Source organism: Lagenorhynchus albirostris, chromosome 10 (genome assembly GCF_949774975.1).
Source record: "Lagenorhynchus albirostris chromosome 10, mLagAlb1.1, whole genome shotgun sequence".
NCBI lineage: Eukaryota > Metazoa > Chordata > Mammalia > Artiodactyla > Delphinidae > Lagenorhynchus > Lagenorhynchus albirostris.
Window position 1 is genome coordinate 4,973,892 of NC_083104.1, and position 25,946 is coordinate 4,999,837.

At 48.6% G+C, this 25,946-nt stretch overlaps 2 protein-coding genes across 5 annotated transcripts in view; one reads left to right on the forward strand and one right to left on the reverse strand.

Annotated features, from left to right (window-relative positions):
* Positions 1 to 1,838: 1,838 nt before the first annotated feature.
* LOC132527669 (ferritin light chain-like) lies at positions 1,839 to 25,442 on the reverse strand. Its single transcript, XM_060163591.1, has 3 exons — positions 25,293 to 25,442; positions 2,087 to 2,336; positions 1,839 to 2,005 (listed from the first exon to the last, which is right to left on the reverse strand). The coding sequence occupies exons 1-3, from the start codon at positions 25,440 to 25,442 to the stop codon at positions 1,839 to 1,841; spliced, it is 567 nt and encodes a 188-aa protein (XP_060019574.1).
* RAF1 (Raf-1 proto-oncogene, serine/threonine kinase) overlaps positions 25,390 to 25,946 on the forward strand; it is a 74,303-nt gene continuing 73,746 nt past the window's right edge. For 2 of the 4 annotated variants that reach the window (XM_060161135.1, XM_060161137.1), the window contains exon 1: positions 25,393 to 25,723. The gene's annotated coding sequence lies outside the window, so the exon portion shown is untranslated. Of the gene's footprint in view, positions 25,724 to 25,946 lie in introns of all 4 variants that reach the window. The other 2 variants (XM_060161136.1, XM_060161132.1) reach the window with 2 other exon arrangements.

A 25,946-nucleotide genomic window follows, 5' to 3' on the forward strand; every position in this document is an offset into this window, starting at 1 on the left:
ATATGGATACCTTGAGTGGGCTTGCTTGTTCTTTAATTTTGGATTGGGTTTTAGTTATTGCTGCATAACAAATTACGTCACAATTTAGAGGCTTAAAAAAGCCACCATTTTATTATCTCTCATGATTCTGTAGGTTGACTGGGATCATCTGGGGTCAGTTCTGCTCCACCTGACATCACATAGGGGTAGTCCACTGGGGACTCAACTGGAACACCCAAGATGGTGCTCTCACGTTTAGCAGCTTCGTGGGAATGGCTAGAAGTCTGGCCTCAGCAGGACTGGGAAGCCTGAAACTCTGTCTCTTTCCAAGGCATTTCAGGGCCTCCCCATCTCCCTAAGGCCTTTCCCTCCCACAGTCCTTCTGGTACAAGGGAGCCAGACTTCTTATATAGCAGCTCAGGGTTCCTCAAACTGCAAAAGCTGAAACTGCCAGGTCCCCTTAATTCATGGGTCCCTAGTTGGCACTGCATCACTCTGCTGCCTCTGTTGGTTAATAGGTCACTGGACCAGTCCAAATATAGCATGGGAAGGGACTGCACAAAGGCATGAACACCGGGCCGCAGGATTCCTTTGGGACCGTCTTTGGAGACTAGCCACCACAGTCTCCTATCTCGTCCTCAAGCTCCCTCTCTTGTGCAGAATGAATGTTTTCCCCCACTTTCCATAACCCCCAAACTCTCACCCTATTTCAGCCTCAAGGGCAGGCCAGAAGTCTGGTTTCTCATCCAATTGTTGATGAGGCACTTGGGCAAGGCTCCTCTTGATCTGAAGACCTGTGGACCAGAGAGAAGTTATCTGCCCTCACGTACCCAACGTATTAAAATGAGACAGGAACTGCAGCACCACAATGTACACTCCCATCCAGAAGGGAAGACAGAGCAGTCACAGGTCCATCACAATTCTGAAATTCTTCTGGGTACAATTCTCCATGCTCCCTAGGCTAGGGAATGCATGTTGATCGGGGCCCAGGTCTGCTCCCTGGGAATGGTTCTATTTGGCTCTTGGCCTCTGAGTCATCCTTGTTTTACTTAAGAAATGGTTCATGTTTGCCTGATTCCTGTCCTTAGGCAGTTGAGAGTCACAGAGGCTACATTTTGCTTTATAATGTTTCTGTTCCTTTCTTAAAAAAAATTTTTTTTTTACCTTTTGACACACTTCACCCATAAAAGTACATATAATGTGTGTATATATGTATATGTACCTTATGTTTATTTTTTAAATAAATTTATTTATTTATTTTTGGCTGCGTTGGGTTTTTTTGTTGCTGAGTGGGGGCTGATCTTCGTTGCAGTGCGAGGGCTTCTTATTGCGCTGACTTGTCTTAGCTGTGGAGCACAGGCTCTAGGCACGCAGGCTTCAGTAGTAGTTGTGGCTCGCGGGCTCTAGAGCACAGTCTCAGTAGTTGTGGCGCACGGGCTTAGTCGCTCCGCCGCATATGCGATCTTCCCTGACCAGGGCTCGAACCCGTGTCCCCTGCAATGGCAGGCGGATTCTTAACCACTGCGCCACCAGGGAAGTCCCTGTATTTTTATTTTACATATACGCACACATACAATTGGCCCTCCATGTGCACATGTCCTGCATCTGCAGATTCAACCATCCACAAACCGAAAATATTGGAAAAAAAATTCCAGGAAGTTCCAAAAAGCAAAACTTGAATTTGCTGCACTCCAACCATTTTTTTTTTTCCTTCAAAAAGCTTTATTGTTTCCATTTGCTCTGCGGTGTGGGAGAGGGCTCCAGGCTGGTTAAAAAGCTGCCTAGTGGCGGCAGGCAGAAGCCCTGGCACCAGGGGGTTGTCAGAGGGGTCGTCAAAGTCCGCTGGGCTCCAGAGGCTTCTAGCCGCAGTGGAGGGTGATCCTTTCAAAGAGATGCTCGTCCAGCCCAACCTGGGAGCCGGCCAGCCTGCGGAGGTTAGTCAGGTGGTTGCCCTTCTTCCTGATGAGTTTCACCTCCTCATCCAGGAAGTGGCTCTCCAGGAACTCACAGAGATGGGCGGGCAGAACTCAGAGAAGGCAGATCCAAGAGGGCTCGGTTCAGCTTCTTCTCCAGGACTGTGGCGACTTCCACAGTGTTCAGGTTTTACCCCACTCATCTTGGGACGGCTTCTGTGTGTCCTGGAAGCGTGTGCGGCAGCCACGCCGGTTTTGCATCTGCAAGAGACACTGTGCAGCCTCGCGTTTCTCCCGCACCAACTTGCCCAAGAAGTGGTCCACGCCCTCCAGAGCCACGTGGTCTCGGTGGTAATAGAAGCCCAGAGAGAGCTGGGTGTGGGAGGCGCGCAGGCGCGTGTTGACCGGGTGGTTGATTGCGGCCTCCACCGCAGGGAAATAATCCTGAGGAATGTGGGAGCTCCGCTGATCCTCAATACGGAGAGAAACTCCGAATATGGTGTTGGTTGGTCCCTGAAGCCGAGGCTGGCTGAGAGGTTGGTGCCTAAGGTTGTGGCTGGGAAAACAGTTGGAGGGTGGTTGGAGGCTGGAAGAAGGGATGTCCCTGGTGGTGTTCTGTCCAAACACTGTAGAAGCTAGAGACAGATTCTCGGGACAGCCGGTGCACTGCCCCTCCAACAAGCATTTACACAGCATTTATGTTGTATTTACAACTACTTATATAGCATTTACATTTTATTAGGTATCATAAGTAATCCAGAGAGGATTTAAAGTATACGGGAGGATGTGCCTAGGTTATATACAGATAGTAGGCCATCGCATATATAAGGGACTTGAGTATCTGTGGATTTTGGTATCCACGGGGGTCCTAGAATGAATCCCCCATGGATTCTTAGGTACAACTATATACGTATAATGTCTCTGTTCCTCTCAGTCCAAATTAGTAAAGTGAAAGCTTTTGTGCATTTCCTGTGTATCAAATGACCTACTCCATTAGACAAAAGCCACACTTACCATTTCTTTCTGAAACAGACCCTTTGGGCCACATGCAAGCGCTAAGGGATGCGCCTTCAGAGGTTCTTAGAAGCCTGTTGTCTAGCTGAGAGGCTCTACCTGCGCCGTACCCTGAAATGCATCTGAGTTCTCAAGAAAGTCTGTTGTATCTGCACCCTTCATCTGATCTTGACCCGGAGGCCACATTGCACGGGAAGCACCCTGTATTTGATCTTTGCCACCAGGTTCCTTCCCTCCCCCAGGTTCTTATTTCCTTTGAGACTCTTCATTGGGCTATAGATGTTGGGAATGAGAAACGGTCTCACTTTCCAACCTAACAAGCTTGAGGCGAGGAGCGTTTCCTATAGATTCCTCTGTGATACGGAACAGCTCTTTCTTTAGCTCATCCTCCATCCGTCCCTCAGCTAAAATGAACCAGTTGATTCTTTCAGCATTCTGCCTTGAAATCTCCTCAGCCAAAACAACAAGGCTATGAACTGTACTTTCTGTTTTCCACGATATTACAGGGAACAGTTTTATTACATTTTTCTGTCAGTACGTAAGTCGCGTCCCCTTTGGTCAGGCTCCCGTAACAATTTCTCACATTCTTCCACATTCCAATAACAATCTCTTCAAGGCCCCCTAGCCTCTGCCCATTGCCCTGTTCCTAAGCCAGTGTCCCCTGTTTTCAGTGCTGTTTATTGGAGCCCCCCCTTGGGTAGCAATTCCTGTATGGGCTGTCTATGGCTGAATAGCAATCACTCCAAAGTCTAAAACAGCGACAGTTTATGATCTCCCAGTTCTGTGGACTGACCTGCTCAGCTCCACATGATGTTGGCTGGGGCGGTGATCCTCCGGACCCTCCTCCAAGACGGCTCACTCACATGGCTGCACCTTGGTGGGGACAGCTCGGAAGCTGGGCTCAGCTGGGGCCCTAGGACACTGGGCCTCTCTTCTGTCACTCCTTGGCTTTTTTTTGTTTGTTTGTTTTTTGCAGTACGCGGGCCTCTCACTGTTGTGGCCTCTCCCGTTGCGGAGCACAGGCTCCGGATGCGCAGGCTCAGCGGCCATGGCTCACGGGCCCAGCCGCTCCGCGGCACGTGGGACCTTCCCCGACCGGGGCACAAACCCGTGTCCCCTGCATCGGCAGGCGGACTCTCAACCACTGCGCCACCAGGGAAGCCCCCTCCTTGGCTTTTCATGTGATCGCTCCTGGTGGTCTCTTCAACAGGGCAGACAGCCCGGACGAGTTTCATAAACTGTCCTGGCTGTGCCCACTCATCTGCCCCTGTTCCTGCCAGAAGGCTGCGACTCTGCATCCTTCTGACAGAGCAGCTGTCTTGTATGAGCCACCGTTTACTGACCACTTGGAATTCGTCTGTTCTCTCCTGGGCTGAGCCCTGTGCTCGGGACTTGCCATGTATTTTTTCTCTTAACGCTCAAGGCCGTCCCTGTTAGAGATTGCTTCCTCATTTCATGAAGCTGAGAAACGTTGAGTGACTTGCCCAAGGTCATGGGACTAGACAGGGGCAGAGCTGGACTGGAATCCAGGTCCACCTGACTCCACAGTCTGTGCCCTCTTCAGTCCACTGTGCAGACATCCAGGGTCAGTCAGTGAACCCCAGAACAAGGCCACCATTGGCCGAGGAGCTTCTGGACTTTTTAGGTATAACGTACGTACACATGGTGAAGTTCACGAAGCACATGGATCTTCCATGTATAACCCAGTGATCCTTACAGATGTGCAGCCCCAATCAACAAATACCCAGATCAAGATGTATAACACCTGCAGCTCCCTAACCAGCTCCCTCGTGCCTCTTCCCAGTCTATGCTCCTCTGACTTCTATCGTCATCTATTAGTTCCGCATATTCTTGAACTTCATAGGAATGAAATCATAGCGGCTGGGCTCTTTTGTCTGGCTTCTTTTTTTTATTTTTTATTTATTTTTTTTTATTTTTTTTGCGGTATGCGGGGCTCTCACTGCTGTGGCCCCTCCCATTGTGGAGCACAGGCTCTGGATGCGCAGGCTCAGCAGCCATGGCTCACGGGCCCAGCCGCTCCGCGGTATGTGGGATCCTCCCGGACCGGGGCACGAACCCGTGTCCCCTGCACTGGCAGGTGGACTCTCAACCACTGCGCCACCAGGGAAGCCCTTGTCTGGCTTCTTAATGCTCAACATCATATCAGTGAGATTCATTTTTGTCTGGCAGGTAGCAGTAAGTAGTCCCTTTGTCGTGCTCTGTGGTATCCATCGTATGAATACAGCACAGTTTATTTATCTGTTCCCCTCGGCATGGATATTCGGGTTGCATCCAGTTTGGGGCTATTATGAACAAAGCTGCTAGGAACATTCTTGTACGTGTCCTTGGATGGACTTAAGCACTCGTTTGTCTTGGGCATGTATGCAGGAGTGGAACTGCTATGCTATATGGTAGGTGTAAGTTTAGCCTTACTAGAAACTTCCAGTTTTCAACAGTGTCTGCTCCATTTTGCTTTCCCACCAGCTATGGATGAGAACTCCTCTTAGCAGATTGAGAGAGAATTCACATACCCTAAAATCCCCTCTTTTAAAGTGTATAATTAGGTAGTTTTAGGATACTCACAGTTGTACAACCATCACACTGATTCCAGAACATTTCATCACCCCCAAAAAGCCCCATGTTCCTTAGCAATCTCTCCCATTCCTCCCTTCTCCCCTCCCCACCCCAGCCCCTGGCAACCACTAATCTACTTTTTTGTCTCTATTTGCCTATTCTGGACATTTATGTAAATGGAACCTTACAGTCTGTGGCCTTCTGTGTCAGGCTTCTCTCACTTAGCATAATGTTTTCAAGGTTCATCCATGTTGTGGCATGTATCAATACTTTTTATTGCCAAATAATATTCTATTATACAGTGATACCACATTTTATCCATTCATCAGTTGATGGATATTTGACTCGTTTCTACCTTTTGGCTATTATAAACAATGCTGCTATGAACATTCTCTTGGGTAGGCACCAAGGAGTGGGATTGCTGGGTCTACCTGGGTTTTATAAGATTCAGGGGAAAGACTCCATGGTGAAGGAATTTCCAGCGTGAAAATAGTCCACCTGTACAGGTGGGCCTCATCTTCTACTCTGCAGCAGACCATTCTCAGCTGGGAGGTATCCAGACTCTCTTCATGATCAATGGCAAAGTTAAAATCTAGATATCTTGGAGGTAGTGTGTAGAACATCCTCCCGGGGTTATAAAAGAAGACAGACCTGAAGTCACAGTTCACCATTTCCTAGTTGTGTGAACTTGGGTGAGATACTTCTCTCAGCCTCAGTGTTCTTATCTGCATAATGGACACAAATAACTCCTCTTTCACAGGTAGCTCGGCTTCTGGCACTTGGGTGCTAACCAGCATGAGAGGCATGGACCCAGTAAGGGTGAGTCCCTTCCCCCTTTTCCTTCCTTCAGTCAGTTCTTCATGTTCCTGAAAAATGTGCTTCTCAGAGCAAAAAAATAACTTTAGGTAGGAACAGTGGCTCTAGACCCTGTACATTCAAAGCACATGGGGAGTCTTTTTTAACGTATCAGTGGCCAGACCTGCCCGCAGAGGTTCTGATTTAATTCATCTGGGTTGGTGAGCAGGCATTTGTTCCTTTCAAATCTCCCCAGGTGATTCTAAGGTGCATCCAGGGCTGAGAACTACTACACGAAAGGAATTACCTGTGTTTGAGAGGCTGGGAATAGGGATATGGTGACCAGCCACCCCAGTTTGCCAAGAACTGCCCCAGTTTTAACACTGAAAATCCTGCATCCCAGGAAACTCCCTCAGTCCTGGGTAAACTGGGCTACCGTTAAGGAAATGATGCACAAATGCTGATTCGTGGTACTTATATTTAGGATTTTCTTTCAACTGTCAGGTTTGAAGCCAAAGTACTTTTGAACGTAGGGAATAAAGAGCAGAAAGTTGCCAACTGTACCCCAGCACAGAGTTTGAAATGCACAGGAGACAGAGGACTTGGGGGGGAAGGGGTTAGTTAGGGCAGCACCTCTCAGACCTTGGTGTGCATGAGACCCATTGCAGTGTCCTGTAAAATGCAGCTTCTGACCAGCAGATCTGGGGTGGGCCTGATACTATCTGTTTCTAACAAGCTCCCAGGTGATTCCGATGTGGCTGGTCCAGGGACCATGCGTGGAGGAGCGAGAGTCTAGAGAGATGTAACTTCTCTCTTACAACGAACATAACCTTGAGGGAATTCCTTCTTCTTTCAGACCTTTGGACCTATCAGCTATAAAATGGGGATAGTAATACCCACATCACAGGAAACCCCCAGGAGGTTTCACAATAATTTAGAAGTGTGTTGTTGGGAAGAGTCAGCGTGCCTGGCATGCAGTGGGGGCTGACTGGATACAAGTCCTCTTTGCATCCTCATCTCCACCCAGCTTTAGCCTCTCGTGCTTGCAGGGCTCTGATTAGTTTCTTAACAGTTAGCAGAGTCCTTCATGGAGAATGGGCACCTCAAGAACGGTTGCTGATGTGTTCAGAGAGATGCTGAGTAGAGGCAGATGACTGCAAGCCAGCGCCAGGGTGTGTGGCCAGCTAAACCTTTAATCTAACCATTTGTATGCCCTGTGGAGGATAACCTCATTTCACTTAGAGATGATGTTGGAGTCAACAGTTTTTATATCAAGGCCAAAAAAAAAATTAAGAGAAAAGAATGCTACAGGGAGAAATTTTTTTCTTTTTTCCTGTTTTTAAATTGAGCTGGTACTGTGGGCAATACCATTCCCCCTTTTTTAAAACAATTAATTAATTTATTTTTGGCTGCGTTGGGTCTTTGTTGCTGGGCTTTCTCCAGTTGCGGTGAGCGGGGGCTACTCTTCGTTGCAGTGCACGGGCTCTAGGCACGTGGGCTTCAGTAGTTGTGGTTCACAGGCTCAGTAGTTGTGGCTCATAGGCTCTAGAGCGCAGGCTCAGTAGCTGTGGCGCACGGGCTTAGTTGCTTCGCGGCATGTGGGATCTTCCTGGACCAGGGCTCAAACCCGTGTCCCCTGCATTGGCAGGCGGATTCTTAACCACTGCGCCATCGGGGAAGTCCCCAAATTTCTTTTCTTAATTACTGTTGTCAGAAAGCTGATGTTGGAGGAACTGTTAGAGAAGGAAAGGATGAGACTCATAAATAGCCCTAGAAGCACAGGCTTTGGAATCAGAAGTTCCTGGGTTTGAATCCTGGCTCTATCAGACACTGTGCTGCAGGACCTTGGGTAAATTGCTACCCCTCTCTGACCCTCAGTTACGTCATCTGTGAAATGGAGATGAGGATCCCTGCCTAGTTAGCTGGTGCCGCTTGCCTCCAAACACAGGTATCTGTTACTCATCGCGCTTCTCACTGTCAGCTGCTGGGTGTCAGGGTTCCTCTGGGGAGCCAGGACCATTGAAGCAGGAGGCCCATGGGAGCGAGGCTGCAGGCTGGCAGCCTGGGGCCAAAGGGCTCTGCAGGTCCTTCTTTGTGTTGTTCAATTTGAGGCAACATTAAACCTTAGGGGACTTTTAATAAAATCCTGGAGTTATAGCTCTTTCAGAAAATGCATTGGATCTTAAAACACTGCAGCCCCTTCCAGCCACAATTTTGCACTCTGCCAATTGCCACAAGCCTTACCCCTTGGAGTACTGACAGCTGCTGACCTCCCCATGCCTGCTGGGCCCCTGAGGACCTTTGCTTTTGCATCTCCTTGCCTTCCCTCTACAGTCTGAGGTGCTGGATGGTGGCAAGCTCTTCTGGAGTCCTTAGGGTGTGCCAGCCACTGCCTCGAGCACTTTAACACGTTTATCCTCCTGCCCGGCCTATGAGGTAGATGTTATTTTTAGCCTCCATTCCATGAGTGAGGAAACAGGCACAGAGATGCTAGATGAATTACCCAAGGTCACACAGCTGGGAAGTGGCAATGCTAGGGGCGCCTGGCTCCTGAGTGTGTGGGCTGTTGGCCACTACACACACTACCTCTACCAGAGACGTTGAGGGCTCGCTTCTATTTGTTTTTCTCGAACTATTGTTTGTTTTTCTGATAATATAACAGATACATACTCATAAAAAAATAAACAGGAACATTTAAAGAAACAAGTAAAAAATGTCTCAAACTTTCACTCCCTGCCCCTCCCCAGAAGTAGCATTTGGGCGTCATGTTAGCAGATGGTCACAAATACGTGTTATACAAAATGGGATAATATCATCTGCATGTAATAAAAAGCTACAATGATGAGAGAATTATGTAGAGCTCACAGCACTGGGAGCCATTCAGCTGGGTTCAGGTCTCCCAGCCTGTCCTCTGACCGTGTGACCCTGGGCAGCTCAGTGAAATTTCCGTTTTCCCTTCTGCAAAATGGGAACCTCACAGAACAGCCCTAAAAATTCAGTGAGATAATAGGGGAGAAATGCTTAGCATGGCTCTTGGCAGCCAGTGAGTGCTCCCTAAAAATTCAGCTGTGATTAGGATTATTCATGGCTGAGGGATGCTCCTTAGTTCGTGAGCCACAGGCCACAGACGAGCCACACTCCGGCCACGGAGAGAAGCAAAGGGTGAAGGCTGCACACAGTCTGAGGGTTGAGGGGAGGCAACCAGCATGAAAGCAAGGCCTGTGGTCATGACCTGGAGGCCCAGGAGCAGTGTAGAAAGTGAGGTGCGTGGGGGCCAGGATATGGATTGTGTACTGGGGTGAGGGGTGAAGGCTGGAGAGGCCGCTGGACTGGCCCTGTGATGGGGAGGACCCTCTTCTGAGGACTGAGTGCACTGGGTCCCCGGGTCTGGATAATAACCGAAGCGCGGAAAGTCGCCCTGCAGTCTCCTCCCTCCAAGTAAATAGGTGTTGCTATTCTAAGCAGGCCTGTGATAAAAATATACTTGCTTTGCTTTGGAAGGGTTTTTTTTTTTTTTTTTTTTTTAAAGCCGTGAAAATAACAGGGCAGTAGGCTGACTATTTTAGGTTGGGGCCTTTGGCTGGCTTTCAAAGTCACAGCCCAGATGAGATCTATTTACGAAACAGGTCGCACTGCACACTTCGCACGCATTGATCGTCCGTCCGGTAGAACAAGCGCGGCTGGAGGCATCTAAGAGACTCTGGGGCCCACACCCGAGAAGCAGAGTTGGAGGAAATCGCTGGCACTGTTTATGCCAGACTGTAACAGCGAGCCCAGCGACTCTCTCTGGGCCTCTGAGCCCTTCCCCACATGCCCCTCCCCTCCCCCCAACCCTCAAGTTCTCAGGGGGCGGAGCCAGCAGTCTGCCTCTCTCTCCACTTGGAGTATGGGGAATGCTCCCCACTTTCTCTGTAAATCAGCGGGGTAGGCGGCAGCGTCGGAGCCAGGGAGGAGCCTGCTATCCTGTTGGGGCCTGCCATCTGGAACTGGGCTGAAATTTTCCACCCTCAGTGGACCAAAGGGTGCCTCTGGACACTCTGTAGGGGACGGCCTGAGATGGAGTAGAAATAACCTGAGCAGACTTACATTTGAATCTTGGCCCTGGCCCTTGCAGCTGTGTGACCCTGGAAAGGTAACTTTACCTCTGTGATCCCTTGTTTCCTTATTAGTGAGATGGAGATAATAAAGCAAATCTTACAGGACTATAGGGAAGATTAAAGAAGATAATGTATTTAAAAGTATCTAGCATATGTAGAGTGGCCACCAAATCTGGAAACACATAGGAATTTTCAGAATAAGTGGTTTATTGATTATACATAATAAAATTCTCTATATTTCCAGATTTTAGGGTCACCCCATGGTGATAATAATTGCTAACACTTAACATGGTACTTACCATGTGGCAGACACTGTTCTAGATGCTTTACATATATCAACTCATTAATTCTTCAAAACAACCCTATGAAGTAGGCATTACATCATCCCCATTTTATAGATGAGGTAACCGAGGCTCAAAGTTAAACCACTTACTCAGGGTCATATAGCTAAAAAATGGCAGAACCAAGAATCAGACCCAGGCAGTTAACCATTACACTTTAGTTAACCATTTGCTAGAGTTGCTTTTTCAAGTACCACTGATGTCTTGACACTCAGCTAATGCTAATAGGTAAAAATAATGACAAGGACAATTATGATAATCATAGAGTCCCAACACTGCAAAGAATCTTAAGAGGTCACCCAGAGATTGTGATCTTAACCTTCTGCTTTTCTCAGTCAAGAATACACTGAATATGTTTGGGAAGTAATTAGCAATTTTTTTTTTTTTTTTTGCGGTACGCAGGCCTCTCACTGTTGTGGCCTCTCCCGCTGCAGAGCGCAGGCTCCGCACGCGCAGGCTCCGCACGCGCAGGCTCCGCACGCGCAGGCTCCGCACGCGCAGGCTCCGCACGCGCAGGCTCCGCACGCGCAGGCTCCGCACGCGCAGGCTCCGCACGCGCAGGCTCCGCACGCGCAGGCTCATGGGCCCAGCCGCTCGGCGGCATGTGGGATCCTCCCGGACTGGGGCACTAACCCGTGTGCCCTGCATCGGCAGGCGGACTCCCAACCACTGCGCCACCAGGGAAGCCCCAGCAAATGTTTTTTGACTTTGCCCAAGCTGATAGGTGAGAAGTGGTCTCTCAGTGTAGTTTCTCTTATTTGGTCTTTTCTTACTGATTTTTGGAGCTCTCTTTATTAAAGAAACCAATCCTTTGTCTGTGAATTGAGTTGCAAATATTGTTTCCCAGTGCCATTTGATCTTTGATTTTGCTGAAGGTATTTATTACTGTGCTGAAACTTGACTTTTACGTGGTTCAGTGTCAACTTTTCCTTTTACAGCTTCTGGCATTTGTCTAATGCTTAGAAATGCCTTCCCTGCCCTGAAAAAGCCTTTTATTTCACATGTTTTCCTCTAGAATGCCTCTAGTTTCATTTGTTACGTTTAAATCTTTCAGTCATTTGGGGTTTATTTCAGTGTAATTTAAGGTAAATTACAAGGTAGAGATCAAAATCCCCCCCCCCTTTTTTTCCAGATGGTAGTAGGAAAACATCACTTTTCTTCTATATGTCTGGCATTTCCACATTTATCATGGGATAATTTCTGTCCAGTTCTCCTTGGGTCCAATATTAATAGGAAAATTTGGCTTTAATTTGGCGTAGTTTCTAGGGCTGCCATAACAAAGTACCACAAACTGGGAGGTTTAAAACAACAGAAATTTATTCTCTCACAGTTCTAGAGGCCAGAAGTGTGAAATCAAGGTGTCAGCAGGGCCGTGCTCCCTCTGAGACTCTGGGTAGCATCCTTCCTTGCCCTTCTCTTAGCTTCTGGTGGTGGTCGGCAGTCGCTGGCTTGTAGCTGCATCACCCCAGTCTCTGCTCTTGTTGTCCCATGGCCTTCTCTCTGTATGTCTCTGTCTTCTCTTCTTCTCAGGATACCAGTCATATTGGGGTAGTGCCCACCCTACTCCAGTATAACCTCGTCTCAGCTTGATTATGTCTACAAAGATTCTATTGCCAAATAAAGCCACGTTTGCAGGTTCTGGAAGGTTAGGGCCTCAACATCTCTTTTGGAGGGATACAGTTCAACGCATAACATTTGATTCCTCAAGAGTATCTAACTCCCAGATGGGGCAGCTTAAAATTTAAAGAACAAATTATAAAGAAAAACATCAAAATACAGATGAAACACTTCCGTGGCTTACAAACCTCCAAAACTACCACAGCAATAACAACAAAAATCACTAAAAATAAATGAAACATCTTCAAATAGAAAGACTTATTTTTATTTATTTATTTATTTATTTTGGCCTCACCATACCACTTGCAGTATCTTAGTTCCCTGACCAGGGATTGAACCCAGGCCCCGGCAGTGAAAGCACTGAGTCCTAACCACTGGACGGCCAGGGAATTCGCATCAGCTGCAAAATAAAAAGCAAAGAAAAGACTAGGAACAAATGTTTGCAGTCAGTATATGCGAAGTTAATTTCTTTATTGTAAAAAATAATTCACACATATTGATAAGAAAAAAAGTGCCAATACCCCAATAGTCAAAGGTCACGAACAAGCAAGTCAGAAAACAGGGAATGTAGATGTGAGGAAATATTCACCTGCCAATTAATGGAAGATATACAACTTAACACAATGATACAATACTTTTCTTTTTCTAATACCCGAAAGGGGGGAAAAAAATCTTAGTCTGGCAAAGAAATGGTGAAACTGGCAACCTCACATGCCACCAGGGGCAGGACCCTTTTGGAAAAGAAGTTGGCAATACAGATCAAGGGTCATATAAATGTTTCTTCCAGTTGGCCCAGTATAATTCTACTTCTAGGACTCTATTCTAGAGAAATCATCTGAAGTATGGAAAAAGCTATTTGAAAAGGTGGAGGGAATTTCCTGGCAGTCCAGTGGTTTGGACTCAGTGCTTTCACAAGCTGCTTGGCTTGGCCCAAAAAAAAAAAAAAAAGTAGAGAAAAGGGATATTTATTGGATCCCTGCTAAATGTCAAGCTCTTTGCAAGCTTATCTCATTAAATTCTCTCCATAACCTCCCGAGGTCAGCATTCTTAGCGCCGTTTACTGGCAAGGAAACCAAGGTTCTGTGAGGTTAGGCCTTGTCTAAGATCACACAGGCTGTAAGTGGCAGGGTGGGGCTTCCATGTGAGGTGATCCAGTTCTAAAGGCCCTGGGCTCGCGGCTCCCCATGGCTGCTTGGGAAGCAGAGCGCCCTAGTTGCTGCTTAAAGCCAGCTCCCACCCATCTGCTAAATGTGGGAGTTGGGAGAGGGGCTTGCACTGCAGGGTCTCTAAGATTTCTCTAAGTGCTAAGCTTTTGTGAATCTATTTATTGATGTAAATAAACCTCAGGAAGGATAAATACAGAAATGAGTAAGAACTGTACAAAAAATATTAGACACCCTTCATTTCCCTCTTCAGCTTCAGGACTTTCATCCAAGATTAATCTTTGTTTTGGATTTTCATCGTGGGTATGTTGGTGTTTTCTTTTTTTTTTTTTCTGGTACGCGGGCCTCTCACTGTTGTGGCCTCTCCCGTCGCGGAACACAGGCTCTGGACGCGCAGGCTCAGCGGCCATGGCTCACGGGCCCAGCCGCTCCGCGGCACGTGGGATCTTCCCGGACCGGGGCACGAACCCGTGTCCCCTGCATCAGCAGGCAGACTCTCAACCACTGCGCCACCAGGGAAGCCCTGGGAAGCCCTGGTGGGAAGCCCTGGTGGGAAGCCCTGGTGGGAAGCCCTGGTGGGAAGCCCTGGTGTTTCCTTAATTAAGATTAGCTACTTGCTATGTTTGAGTACCTATTTATTCATTGAACAAATACAGTGTAATGATTAAAAATGCAGGTTCTATATATGCGAGTTCCTTATAGTAGTATTGTGAATTTTCTCTTTGTTCGAAATTATATCAAAATAAATAGTTATCTTCTTAAAAATAGAGGGGGGTAGGGTTGGACTGCTTGGATTCTGCCCAGAGCTCACCCGCCATTAGCAGCATGTCCCTGCCTAAGTTCCCTTGCGTGTGAAACAGGATGATCCTGGCACGCATCTCAGAATCAGTCATAGGATTTGCTGCCATATGCCTTACGGCATTATGCCTGAGACATAGTTAGCTCTCAATCACTGTCAGCTATTCCTGTTGCTGTTAATTTCCTTTCTATGTTGACCGACTTGCTTTGGAGTTGTTTGCCTTCCGAAACGGTTTCTGAAGAAAACCATTGACTTTCCTGATAGAGCAAATGTGGACTGGACACCAACATTACGAGGAGTGGTCCGAGGAGTAAGATAAAACCAAAGTTGCCCAGAACCATAATGAGGAAATGAACTATGAGAAAACAATATCTAGAATTTGAAGTGTGCAAACCATATTTGAGGCTGAGAAAAGGGCTGCACACACAGGCCTGATTTCTACGAATCTGGTGTCAGAAGCTTCTAGTTAAGGTTGACCTCTGGTACCATCTCTAAGTCTTTCCCTTTCGGAGAGGTAGGTGAAGGGGTACAGGCGGAAGCTGAATACCAGAGGATCCTAATGAAAAAGGCCCCTCGGTTCCCACCTACTCAAAGTTAGGAGGCCAATGCCTACTTATAAAGGACGCAGATAGTGCTAATAATGTAATAATAACAATAATTCCCAAGTTCTCACAACATGCTGGACCTAGTCTGGTGAAGATGGCCAGTTAGGCTCTCCAGTATCAAACCGTAAATCCACAAGCGCCTCGGAGGTTGGCCAGGTGAAGCAGACTGTCTGAGGGCACAGAGCTGCTGAGGGCCAAAAGATGCTGGGTGGCTTCTCCTTCGGTGGTCCTTCAGTTCACAGACCCTCTCCCTCTGGAAGTGTGTGCATAGCCTCCAGTGATTTCCATGTTCTAGGAGATTTCTTTTCAGAAAAAGAAAGAGAAATGACCTTAACCGACTGTCAATATTGCCAGAGAGGAAATCAACAGGTAATCACATGAGCATCTATTAGGACTCTACTACAAGTAATGGGAAAACTAACTCAATGGTTTTAGGTTAAAAAAAAGGGAATATCACGCTGCATGGAACTGAAAAGCTCAGGTCTGGTTGGTTTCAGTGCTCAGCAGAGGTCAGCAGGCTCCTGCAGGACTCCACGCTCAGCTCTATAAAGGTGTAAAGGTAGCCGAGGCATCCCCAGCCTTCCCTCGCCTCAGGGTTCAAATCCAGGGGAAAAACTCAGAAGATGTATATGGGAGCTTCCTCAACAATCCTGAGATTCACTTTGATAGGATCCAGTTGGGTCATATGTCCATCCCTGAACCAATCACAGTGACCAGGCTGAGTCAAGTGCTCTGGGAAAGGTCAAGCCCCGTACACACTATCATGTCTGAGTTGCTTGCATGTGGCTGTATTTCATTTGTTCCTCCCCCTCCCCCAACTGCACAGTAAGCCCCTTGAGGGCATGGACCACTCTGGGCATCTCTACATCTCCAGTGGCTAGCTCAGCAGGTGGCCCCCTGAATGCTCAGTAAACGTTCATTGAAATAAATGGCGCTGTAGGTAATGGAGAGTGAACTGGAGAACTGAGATGATTGTTCACATGATTTATGCAAAACAAAGCAACACAAGCACATCCGTGGTCCTGAGTATCTGGCTTTCATTCTCCCTGTAGAATAGCCAAGCCAAGCCAGCGAAGAAATTGGACCCATTTTAGACTCTGGATAATGGTGCCAGTGAAACAACCTGAGATTAAAGTGTTAGTCATCCAGTACGTCTTGTTCCTTTAGATTCGCCTCAAAGCTGGAGCAACAGTTTCTCTTCTGTCTTAGTGAATAGTGAAATTGCTGAATATTAAGCACCAACTGTGTGCTCAGTGCTACACGCTGGGGGATCAGGGTAGTAGAATATTACAAAAATAAATAACTAGATCCTTGTTCTGGAGATTGAGAGAGACCCGAGACACTTGCATTTTTTGAAGCTCCCGTTATTTATAGTTTTAAATGTAGAAATGCCAAAGCAGATATTAAAAAATGGCAATGATGTGTTTTAAATGCTCATATTTAACAAACTGCTTTGTTGAATATAATGAATACGATGCTTCTAAATCAAAATCCTGTTACAAGCATAATGCAAACTAATGATGCTCTTCACAAGGTAATCACAATTTATTTTAAAACTTAAATCATTGTTGTAGCTGATTGTACTTTTCAAAGAAGGCTGCAACAATATCTCCCATCGCATATGAGTTTCTGTAACCTTGTCAGTCCCCCTTCAAGAGGTGGAGTCTGTGTTCCCTGCTGTTGAATCTGGGAAGGCTTGTGAATACTTCAGCCAGTGCAGTACGTATGACCCTGGGTGACCAGGTCATAAAAGATGGTGCAGCTTCTGCATCGATTGCTGGTGCTCTGAGCTGCCAGGTAGGAATTCCGACCACCCTCAGGCTGCTGTGCTGGAAAGGTCAGAAGGTGCTCAGGCAGACTGTCCTGGCCAACCTCCGCCCCCCTCCCCGACACACACACACACACACACACACACACACACGCCTTCCAGACATCCCCATGGACGTACCAGACATAGGAGTAAGGAAACCATCTTGGAAGTGGACCCTCCAGCCCCAGCTGGTCCAGCCTTCAGCCATTCAGATCACCTCTAGCCACTGGAGTCCTTCCTCCTGAGGTCCCAGAAATTGTGGGACAAGCCATCCCTGCTAGGCCCTGTCTGCATTCCTACGCCACAGAATCTGTGAGCATAACAAAGCAGAGCACGTTTACACCCCTAAGTTCACGGTGGCTTGTTACACAGTGGGGCGACTGGAATGATAGGCTCCAGGTTAAACCTGCAGGATGCAATGGCGATTTTTAAGACCCCTCCAGGGCCATATAACCCTGCTGGCCTCTCTCCAGGGCACCTACATAATGTCTGGGGCCCAGTGCAAAGTGAAAGTGTGGGACCCTCGTTCATGAAGCAGGAAAAGTTGCCATTAAAGGTACTAAAATGTAGAACTTTTTCCTTTCTCTAGACCTGTCTTGGCGTTCTGTATCTGCTATTAAACACCAGGTTCCCTGAAGTGTGGGGATGCTGACAGCGTGAGTGCAGACCCCAAGAGGGGCCCACGTGGGCCTCCTGGCTGCAGGAGTCCATTCCGGGGCTGGAGGACAAGGATGGCAAAGGTCGCTGGGTGGGGTTGGAGACCTGGAGGCTGGTCAGGAGGGAAGTGCCAGAAAGGAAGGGAAGCAGGCGTCCAAGAACCCCTGGGAGGCAGGAGACACGACTATGTGCGAGCGGAGGCTCCATAGCCCTGGGTGCAGGCTCCGTTGTCCCATCAGGTTCACTTACCAAAACACAAATTCAGAGATGAAGTTATCAAGAATTTCAAGATTAAAAAAAAAAAAGAATTTCACGATAGAGACCACAGAGCATTAAACCCCAAGTGCTGGGCCTTCTGAGTTCAAGGGGCCTTGTGTGACTTCCCCAATCTCATGCCCAGGCCGCCCACCCTGCCCCTCATGAACACAAGATAAGATGCTTTAATAAGGATGTCAGCCTCGCCCAAGCCCTGTGAGGTGGGCCTTTATTATCCCTGTGCACAGATAAGAAAACCTCTCAGAAAGGTGTATCGGCTTGTTTGCCTGGCCCAGAGGCACACAGCTAAAAGGATAAGGAGATGGAAATTCAGTCTGGTTCCAAACCTCAGGCCTTTTCTGCCAGTTGAAGCAGTGAGAGCCTGAGAAAAGGCAGCCCGATGAGGTGTGGAGCTGAAGCAGGAAATGCACAAAAATGCAGAGAAAGGACAGAACACTGAAGGTTGCAGGTGCCAGAGGCGGCTCTGTGGAGACGGGGCCCTGGAGCTGGGCTGGAGAGTAGGGAAGAGCGTTTCCAGCAGAGGGAAAAACACGAGCTGCTTTGCCATGTGCTCTGGTTTCCACAGGCCTGAGAGGAGAATGGTGGCCGGTCCTGTGACAGGAGACGTCAGGCAGAGGCAGAATTTCAACAGGAAGGGGATGATGCCCTTTACCAAACGTCATAAAGGGCACTGAGGCCTGGGCTTGGGAAAGCCTTCTGGAGGGCGCGCTCAGTGACAAGGAGACTGTGGGGCTTCGTGGAGGGACGGGTGAGAAAATTGAGCCTGAGTCTAGACCATTTTTGGATAAATTTGACCCTAAAAGGGAAGAAAGAATTACGGTGGTAACTGGAAGGGGGAAAGGGACATTTGAAAGTACGGGTGTTTTCCTTTTCCAAGACCTGGCAGACTTGTCCGTTGAGGGCAGAAAGCAGGAAGTCAGGAAGAGGTGTGGGAGAGGGGATGAGGGGCAGTGCTCCCTGATCACCCACTGTGTGACAGGGTACCTACTGCATGCCACCTTCCCATTTCCTTTCTTCCCAATAACCCTTGAAGTCAAGTGTTTCTACTCCTGCATCACGTGAGGGAGTTGGTGGGAGAGGCCCTTGGAGGCTGTGTGACGGCCATGCTCAAAAGGTAGGTGGACCCCCCAGCGGACACTGTAGGTGTGGCTGTGTAGTCAGGGCCCCTTTTATCTCCAGGCCCTGTAGCTGAGGAGCTAGAGTAGAAAAGGATGTGGTCCTGGGAAGTGTGGAGAAGCTGGTCAGGCATCCAGGGGCCCAGGCATCCCAGAGGGCACTGCCTCAGGCCTATCCCTGGAGTCCTGGGTGATTGGTGTCCTGGTGAGGGTCACGCTAAGTTTGTGGGTGAGGGGCCTGTTTTTTTTTTTTTTTTTTTTGCGGTACGCGGACCTCACCGCTGCGGCCTCTCCCACTGCGGAGCACAGGCTCCGGATGCGCAGGCTCAGCGGCCATGGCTCACGGGCCCAGCCGCTCCACGGCATGTGGGATCCTCCCGGACCGGGGCACGAACCCGCGTCCCCTGCATCGGCAGGCGGACTCCCAACCACTGCGCCACCAGGGAAGCCCCCAGGCCTGTTTATTTTTAATTAAATTTTTGAGTGGGTAACGTGCTCACATGGTTCAACAATTTGAAACTATAAAACGTTTAAGAAAAAAGATAAGAAAACTAAACAAGTAAAAATGAGATATACAAAAGAGGGGCTTCCCTGGTGGCGCAGTGGTTAAGAATCCACGTGCCAATGCAGGGGACACGGGTTCGAGCCCTGATCAGGGAAGATAAGATCCCACATGCCGTGGAGCAACTAAGCCCGTGCGCCACAACTACTGAGCCTGTGCTCTAGAGCCCACGAGCCACAACTTCTGAGCCCACGTGCCACAACTACTGAAGCCCGTGCGCCTAGAGCCCATGATCCGCAACAAGAGAAGCCACCACAATGAGAAGCCCACGCACCGCAATGAAGAGTAGCCCCCGCTCGCTGCAGCTAGAGAAAGCCCGCGCACAGCAACGAAGACCCAACACAGCCCAAAATGAATAAAATAAAATAAAATTTTAAAAAAAGATATACAAAAGAAACCAAAGATTAAATTAAAAAGAAAAAACAAAAAAGTAACAAAGAAAGAAAAAGAAGGAAATAAAAATTATAAAAAGTTAGGCAGTGAAAACAATTTTTTCCACTCTGGTACTTCATCTACTGGGATCCCACCCTTCCCCTAGCCTGTGATCACCAGTGGTAGTATTTTGTGTGTCCTTCCCAGTTAATTTAAGCCTTTACCAGCAAATGTTTTCCTTTTCACAAAAAGTGGCATACAGTTCATGCTGTTTTATTTTATTTTATTTATTTTTTGTGTGTGTGGTATGCGGGCCTCTCACTGTTGCGGCCTCTCCTGTTGTGGAGCACAGGCTCCGGACGCGCAGGCTCAGCGGCCATGGCTCACGGGCCTAGCCGCTCCGCGGCATGTGGGATCTTCCCAGACCGGGGCACAAACCCTTGTCCCCTGCATTGGCAGGCAGACTCTCAACAACTGTGTCACCAGGGAAGCCCAGTTCATGCTGTTTTGTCCCTTGGTTCTTTTTCTTTCATTCAACAGAATTTCTTGGACATCTTTCCATATACACATCATTTCACACATTTACAAGTCCCTCTGTCTGATAAATTCCAGGAAGGAGAATTTCTGGGGGGAAAGGTTTATGCATTTGTGATTCTGATATTGCCAGATTGACTTACGTAGAGATTGTTGCAGTTTATAAGCCCCAAGTAATCTCCGAGGGCATCCAGGCCTTAATTGTTGCTGGTTTCCAAGATGACTGCACTAGGCTTTCCTGCACGTGACTCCACAGCGTGTATTATGGTTGACCACCCGAGGAGGCAGCTCCTTACCTCCCCATTACAGACTGCCCTGTTATGGCCTGAGGGAGGTTGACTGTGGCCAGACATCCTTTGCCCTCCAGGTCTCCCCTTCACCATTCTCTCTGGGCACCCAAGGGCTGCTTGGGGTTTCCCAAACATAAGTCACACCTCTACACTTTGGCCCACATTGTTCCCACCTCCTGCCCTGTCCACCCTCCATTCTCAGTCTGGAAAACTCTGACTCTTCCTTTAGGACTCAGCTTCAAGGTGGCCTCTGCAGAGGCCTCCCTGACCCTCCCAGGCAGAACCGGTCATTGCCCCCTTCCCCTGGGTGCCCTCCCACAGAACTCAGGCAGCTCCTCGCCATTCGAGCACATTTGGACCAGCCGGTGGGGTAACTGTCTGTTTACATGGCTCTGTCTCTCCAGCACCCAGCCCAGGCTGGGCCCACACGTCCAACTCATCTGTGACTAAAATTAAACTCGCTGGAGAGGTAGGATGGCATGGAAAGGGCACAGGCGTGGGAGTCAGGCTGCTGTGACTCCATCCTCTGTCCAGTCCCCACTGCGCCAGCCCCAGCTCCCCCTCCTTGGCTGTGTTCTGACCACACTGGCCTACACTCCTTTCCCACTCATGGCCCTTCACGTGCTATTCCAGCTGCTTAGAATGCCCTTTTCCCGACTCTTTCTCACCTCCAGTGCCCAGCTTAACTATCACCTCCTCCTGAGAAAGGCCTTCCTTGGCCCCTGAGTCTAAAGGCACACTGCCCCCCATTCCTTCGTTCTCTGGTCATTCCCTTCACAGATTTACTACAATCCTGAGTCTCACTCTGATGTGTTGGTTTACCTGTTCGCTGCTTGTCTGCCCCGCTGTGACCCTAAAGTCCTTGAGGGCAGAGACTGTGGCTTATTCGCTGCCATGGGCCCAGAGCTAACATGGGGCCTGGCACATACTAGGCACAACAGAAATCTTCAGCAACTGGATGAGGAATGAACAGAGGAACGGGTCCTGATCCCCACTCCACCACTTCCCAGCTTTGTCCGTAGATTAATTACCCTCTCTGAGGGACTCCTCATTTGAAGATCAGGCCTTTTAAGTTATGATGTGTATTGAAGATTGTGAAAAATGCCTGATCACATGAAGAGGCTCCATAAATGGTAGCTGTTATTTGTGAAGTTTTTCTTTCTTCTGAAAAATGCACCCTTTTTGGCCAGGTTTGGAGACCTTATTGCCCATCTTTTCTGTACTGAGGTGTAACGAATGTATAGAAAACTACATACAGCCATTTCTACATACATATGTATATCTACACACTCATGTAACCACCTCCCAAATTAAGCAGTAGAACATTCCAACACCCAGGAAAGTTTCCAGGTTAGCCTCCCCTCATCCCCTTCCCCCACCAATGGACCCCTCCCATTCTTTCCCTCTTCTCTTTGACCTGAGTTCATGGCATGTCCATTCTTCAAGCCGTTTCTGACTCATTCCTTTCCCCACTTCCGTTCGTCTTCTGAGACCTTTCCTAGGAATTCTAGCTCTCCTGACTTCTCCTACCACCAAACCGGAGGTCTGCAAAGTAGGGGACATGCAACCCAGTGGAGTGCAAGATGGCCCAGCAGTTCCACTCCTATGTATATGCCTGAAAAAAACTGAAAACAGGTACTCAAACAAGTACATGTACACGCATGCTCACAGCAGCACTATGCACAAGAGCTGACAGATAGAAACAGCCCAAATGTCCACTGACGGATAATGGATAAACAAACTGTGGTATATACTTACATACTCAGCCATAAAAAGGAATGAAGTACTGCTATGTGCAGCCACGGGGATTAACTTTGAAAACATTATGCTAAGTGAAAGAAACCAGAGCAAAAGGTCACATATTATATGATTCCATTTATATGAAATATCCAGAATAGAGAAATCCATAGTGATAGAACACATAGTGGTGGTGGTCAGGGGCTGGGTGGGGATGGGAGGGGGAGAAACTGCTTAAAGGGTAAGGGGCTTTACTTTGGAGTGATGGAAATATTTTGGAAGTAGAGGTGGTGGTCGGATAACATTGTGAATGTACTAAATGCTACTGAGTTGTTTACTTTAAAATGGCTGATTCCGGGACTTCCCTGGTGGTCCAGCGGTTAAGCCTCCGCCTTCCAGTGCAGGGGACGCAGGTTCCATCCCTGGTTGGGGAACTAAGCTCCCACATGCTGCAGGGCAACTAAGCCTGCGTGCTACAACTACTGAGCCCACATGCCACAACTACTGAGCCTGAGCGCCACAACGAAATATTCCGCATGCTGCAATGAAGATCTTGCATGCTGCAACTAAGACACGATGCAGCCAAATAAAATAAAATTGTAAAAAATGGCTAATTTCATGTTATGTGTACTTCACCTCAGTAAATTATTTTTGAAAAAATGAAGTAGCCACTCTTACTGGTGAGCTGGGAAGTTTGAATGAGGCACAGACTCCAACTTTCTAAGCTGTGAAGTGCTGGGCAAACACCAGCTGGGGGTGGCTGAAGAAAGGAATGGCCTAGGGGTCGGCAAGTGTGGTTTGCTGCTCTGCCCTAAGCAGTAATGATAGGATGATAAGAGTTAACTATGATAATTACAACTAACACTTCTATAATGTTTAATGTGAACCAGGCACTGTTCCAAGTGCTTTACATCTTAAACTCACTAAATCCTTACAACTCTTAATAGGTGAGTGCTATCGCTTTTTCATTACAGATGAGGAAACTGAGGAACTGAGGTTTAAATGACTTATCCAAGTCACAGATGAGGAAGGGGCAGAGTCCAAATTTGAAACTTGGCAGTCAGCCTCAACCCCCAGGCTCTGTGCTAAGTGCTTTTCATGTTTTATCTCATTTAATCCTGTGAGGTACATATTATTGAGACAGGCTGGGACATGTGATCTGGGACCTGGGACCCTTTGCTGCAGTGCTTACACCTGGACAAAATACAAAGAAACTATAAGGGACTAAAAATAACTGCGTGCATGCAATTGGGGCAAATTATAGAGAACAAGATACAAACGACCAAAAACCCAACTGCCGCTTCTGAGGTGTCGGGAGCAAAAGCAGGGTACTTCGCATGCCCCCTGCACACAGCACCACGAGGGGGGTGGGCAGACCACCTAAGCACCCCATCCAGCCTGACCCTGGACCCGCCCCTACCCTCATCCCTTATAAGGAAACACCTCACCACCCACCTGGGGAGTGAGCTTGTTTTCACTCCCCCTTGCTGCAGCAGGGGACCCAATAAAGCCTTGCTTGAATTTCTTGTCTGGCCTCTGATCAATTTCTATTGATTAAGGAGGCCAAGAACCCTGGCAGTTAACATCATTATTCCTAATTAAAAAAAAAAAAAATCCCTTCATGGTCCCTACATGTTCAATGCCTTCCAGTCTTTCCCCTGCATTTATGTATATTTATGTGTATTTACATATTATTTTATTATTATGTATTTATATATTTATGTATTTATATATAGGTCCACATACTCCTGTCATTATCTCCTCGTCATCTTCATTTCCCTCTATTTATTTTTTTTAATATTTATTTGGCTGTGTCGGGTCTTAGTTGCCACATGTGGGAATTTTCCTTGCGGCACGTGGGATCTTTCGTTGCGGCGCAGGCTTCTCTCTAGTTGTGGCATGCAGGCTTAGTTGCCCCGTCGCATGTGGGATCTTAGCTCCCCGACCAGGGATGGAACCCGCGTCCCCTGCACTGGAAGGTGGATTCTTAACCACTGGACCACCAGGGAAGTCCCTTCATTTCCCTTTATACTGTACATATTACTACCTGAATTTATTATTTATGCTTTCTTTGGGTTTCCCATCTCTGCAAAACAGAGCTTTTGATTACTGTTGACTTCCCAATACCCAAAACAATGTGTGGTACATAATAGGCTTGCAATAAAAATTTAAATGAATGACTTGTACATGGTATTGGGTAGCTTTGTGTGCCTGTGTTTGAATGAATAAAATCATTCTGTACATGTTCTTTTTAAAATTTAATGTCCTGGATTAAAAAAAAATCACTACATAGATCTAGCTCATTCTTTTTAACAGATGGATATCCTGTACTGTGTAGCTAGCACCCTTTATTTAACCTGTTTCCTATTTAATTAATCCACATTTTTTCCAGTGTTATCTCTAACACAAACAACATGGTAATAAACATCTTAGCAGGTGCCTTTTTGTGCGTATGTGTACCTATTTCTCTAGCATGAGTGCCTAGAAGTGGACTTACTGGGAGGAATACTATATACACTAAAATGTCCATAGATAACGCCAAATTGCCCTCCCGATATCCATTCCTGCCAGCGTTGGACGAAGGTACACAGCAGGTTTTCACACATCTTGCACCAGACTGGGTATTATCAGTCTTTTAAACTTTTTGCCAGTCTGACGGGGGAAAGGAACCCTCAATTTACAGAGGAAACTGAGACTCAGAAAAGTTTAGGGACTTTCCCGCATGATGGGTTGCGATTTGCCACTTGATGTGTCCGATTCCAGGGAGGACGGGCCAAAGGTGGACACGGTCCTCTATGCTATGCATCCTCGGGCACGTGTGGTTATCTCTAGGCCTCGCGATGCCGGCAAGCTGGCCTTCCTCCCCCCGCCAATTCTCAGGCTCCTTCAGGGCAGCCAAATCCTGGCCCTTCCCGATTGCCAACCCGGGGCCAGGGAGGACCCGCCCTACTGCCTTCACGGCTCCGAAATGGCGACCAGGGAGATGGCAAGGCCACGCCCCCTGGGAGGCGGGGCCTGAGTTCAGGCCAGAGCGATGGATACCCGAGCCAAATTTGAAGTCCGCCGCCAGGCGAGCTCACGCAGAAGCAGAGAGCTGGTGGCGTCGCAGGTCGGGAGGAGGAGCACCGAGTGGAGGGCTCGCTTGCCGGGGCCGCCCGAAGGCGTCTTCAGTGCGGGCGCTGGGGCCGCCATCTTAGATGGCGGGAGTAAGACGAGAAAGAGCGTGAGAAGCGAAGGCTTCCCTGCCGCTCTTCTTGGGCCCCGAAGAGGGCCAGCTGGCCGGGCTTTGGGGTGTGTGCCCTGAGGTGCGGAGTGCGAGAGCGACGATGCGAGGGCTGCCCGGGGCCCCGTCCCCTGGGCTGGGGACGCGCCGAATGTGACCGCCTCCCGCTCCCTCGCCCGCCGCGGGGAGGAGGAGCGGACCAGACGCCACTGCCGGACGACTGGACACAGAGGCGGCCGGGCTCCCTCAGGTAGGCTGCAGGGCCGGGCCCGGGATGCCGGGGGAGGCGGGCGGCGGCGGGGCTGAGGGGGCCGGGTTCCCCGGAGGCCCGGCCAAGGCGGCGCTGACGGAGCGGCCCCGCGGCTGCCGGGCGGAGGGCCCGGGCCAGGCCGCTGTCACCCCGGGTGGCGCTGGGCGGGCGGGGGCCCTGGGGCCCGGTGTCATGGCCGGCGAGCCGAGTTCCCACATTTCCA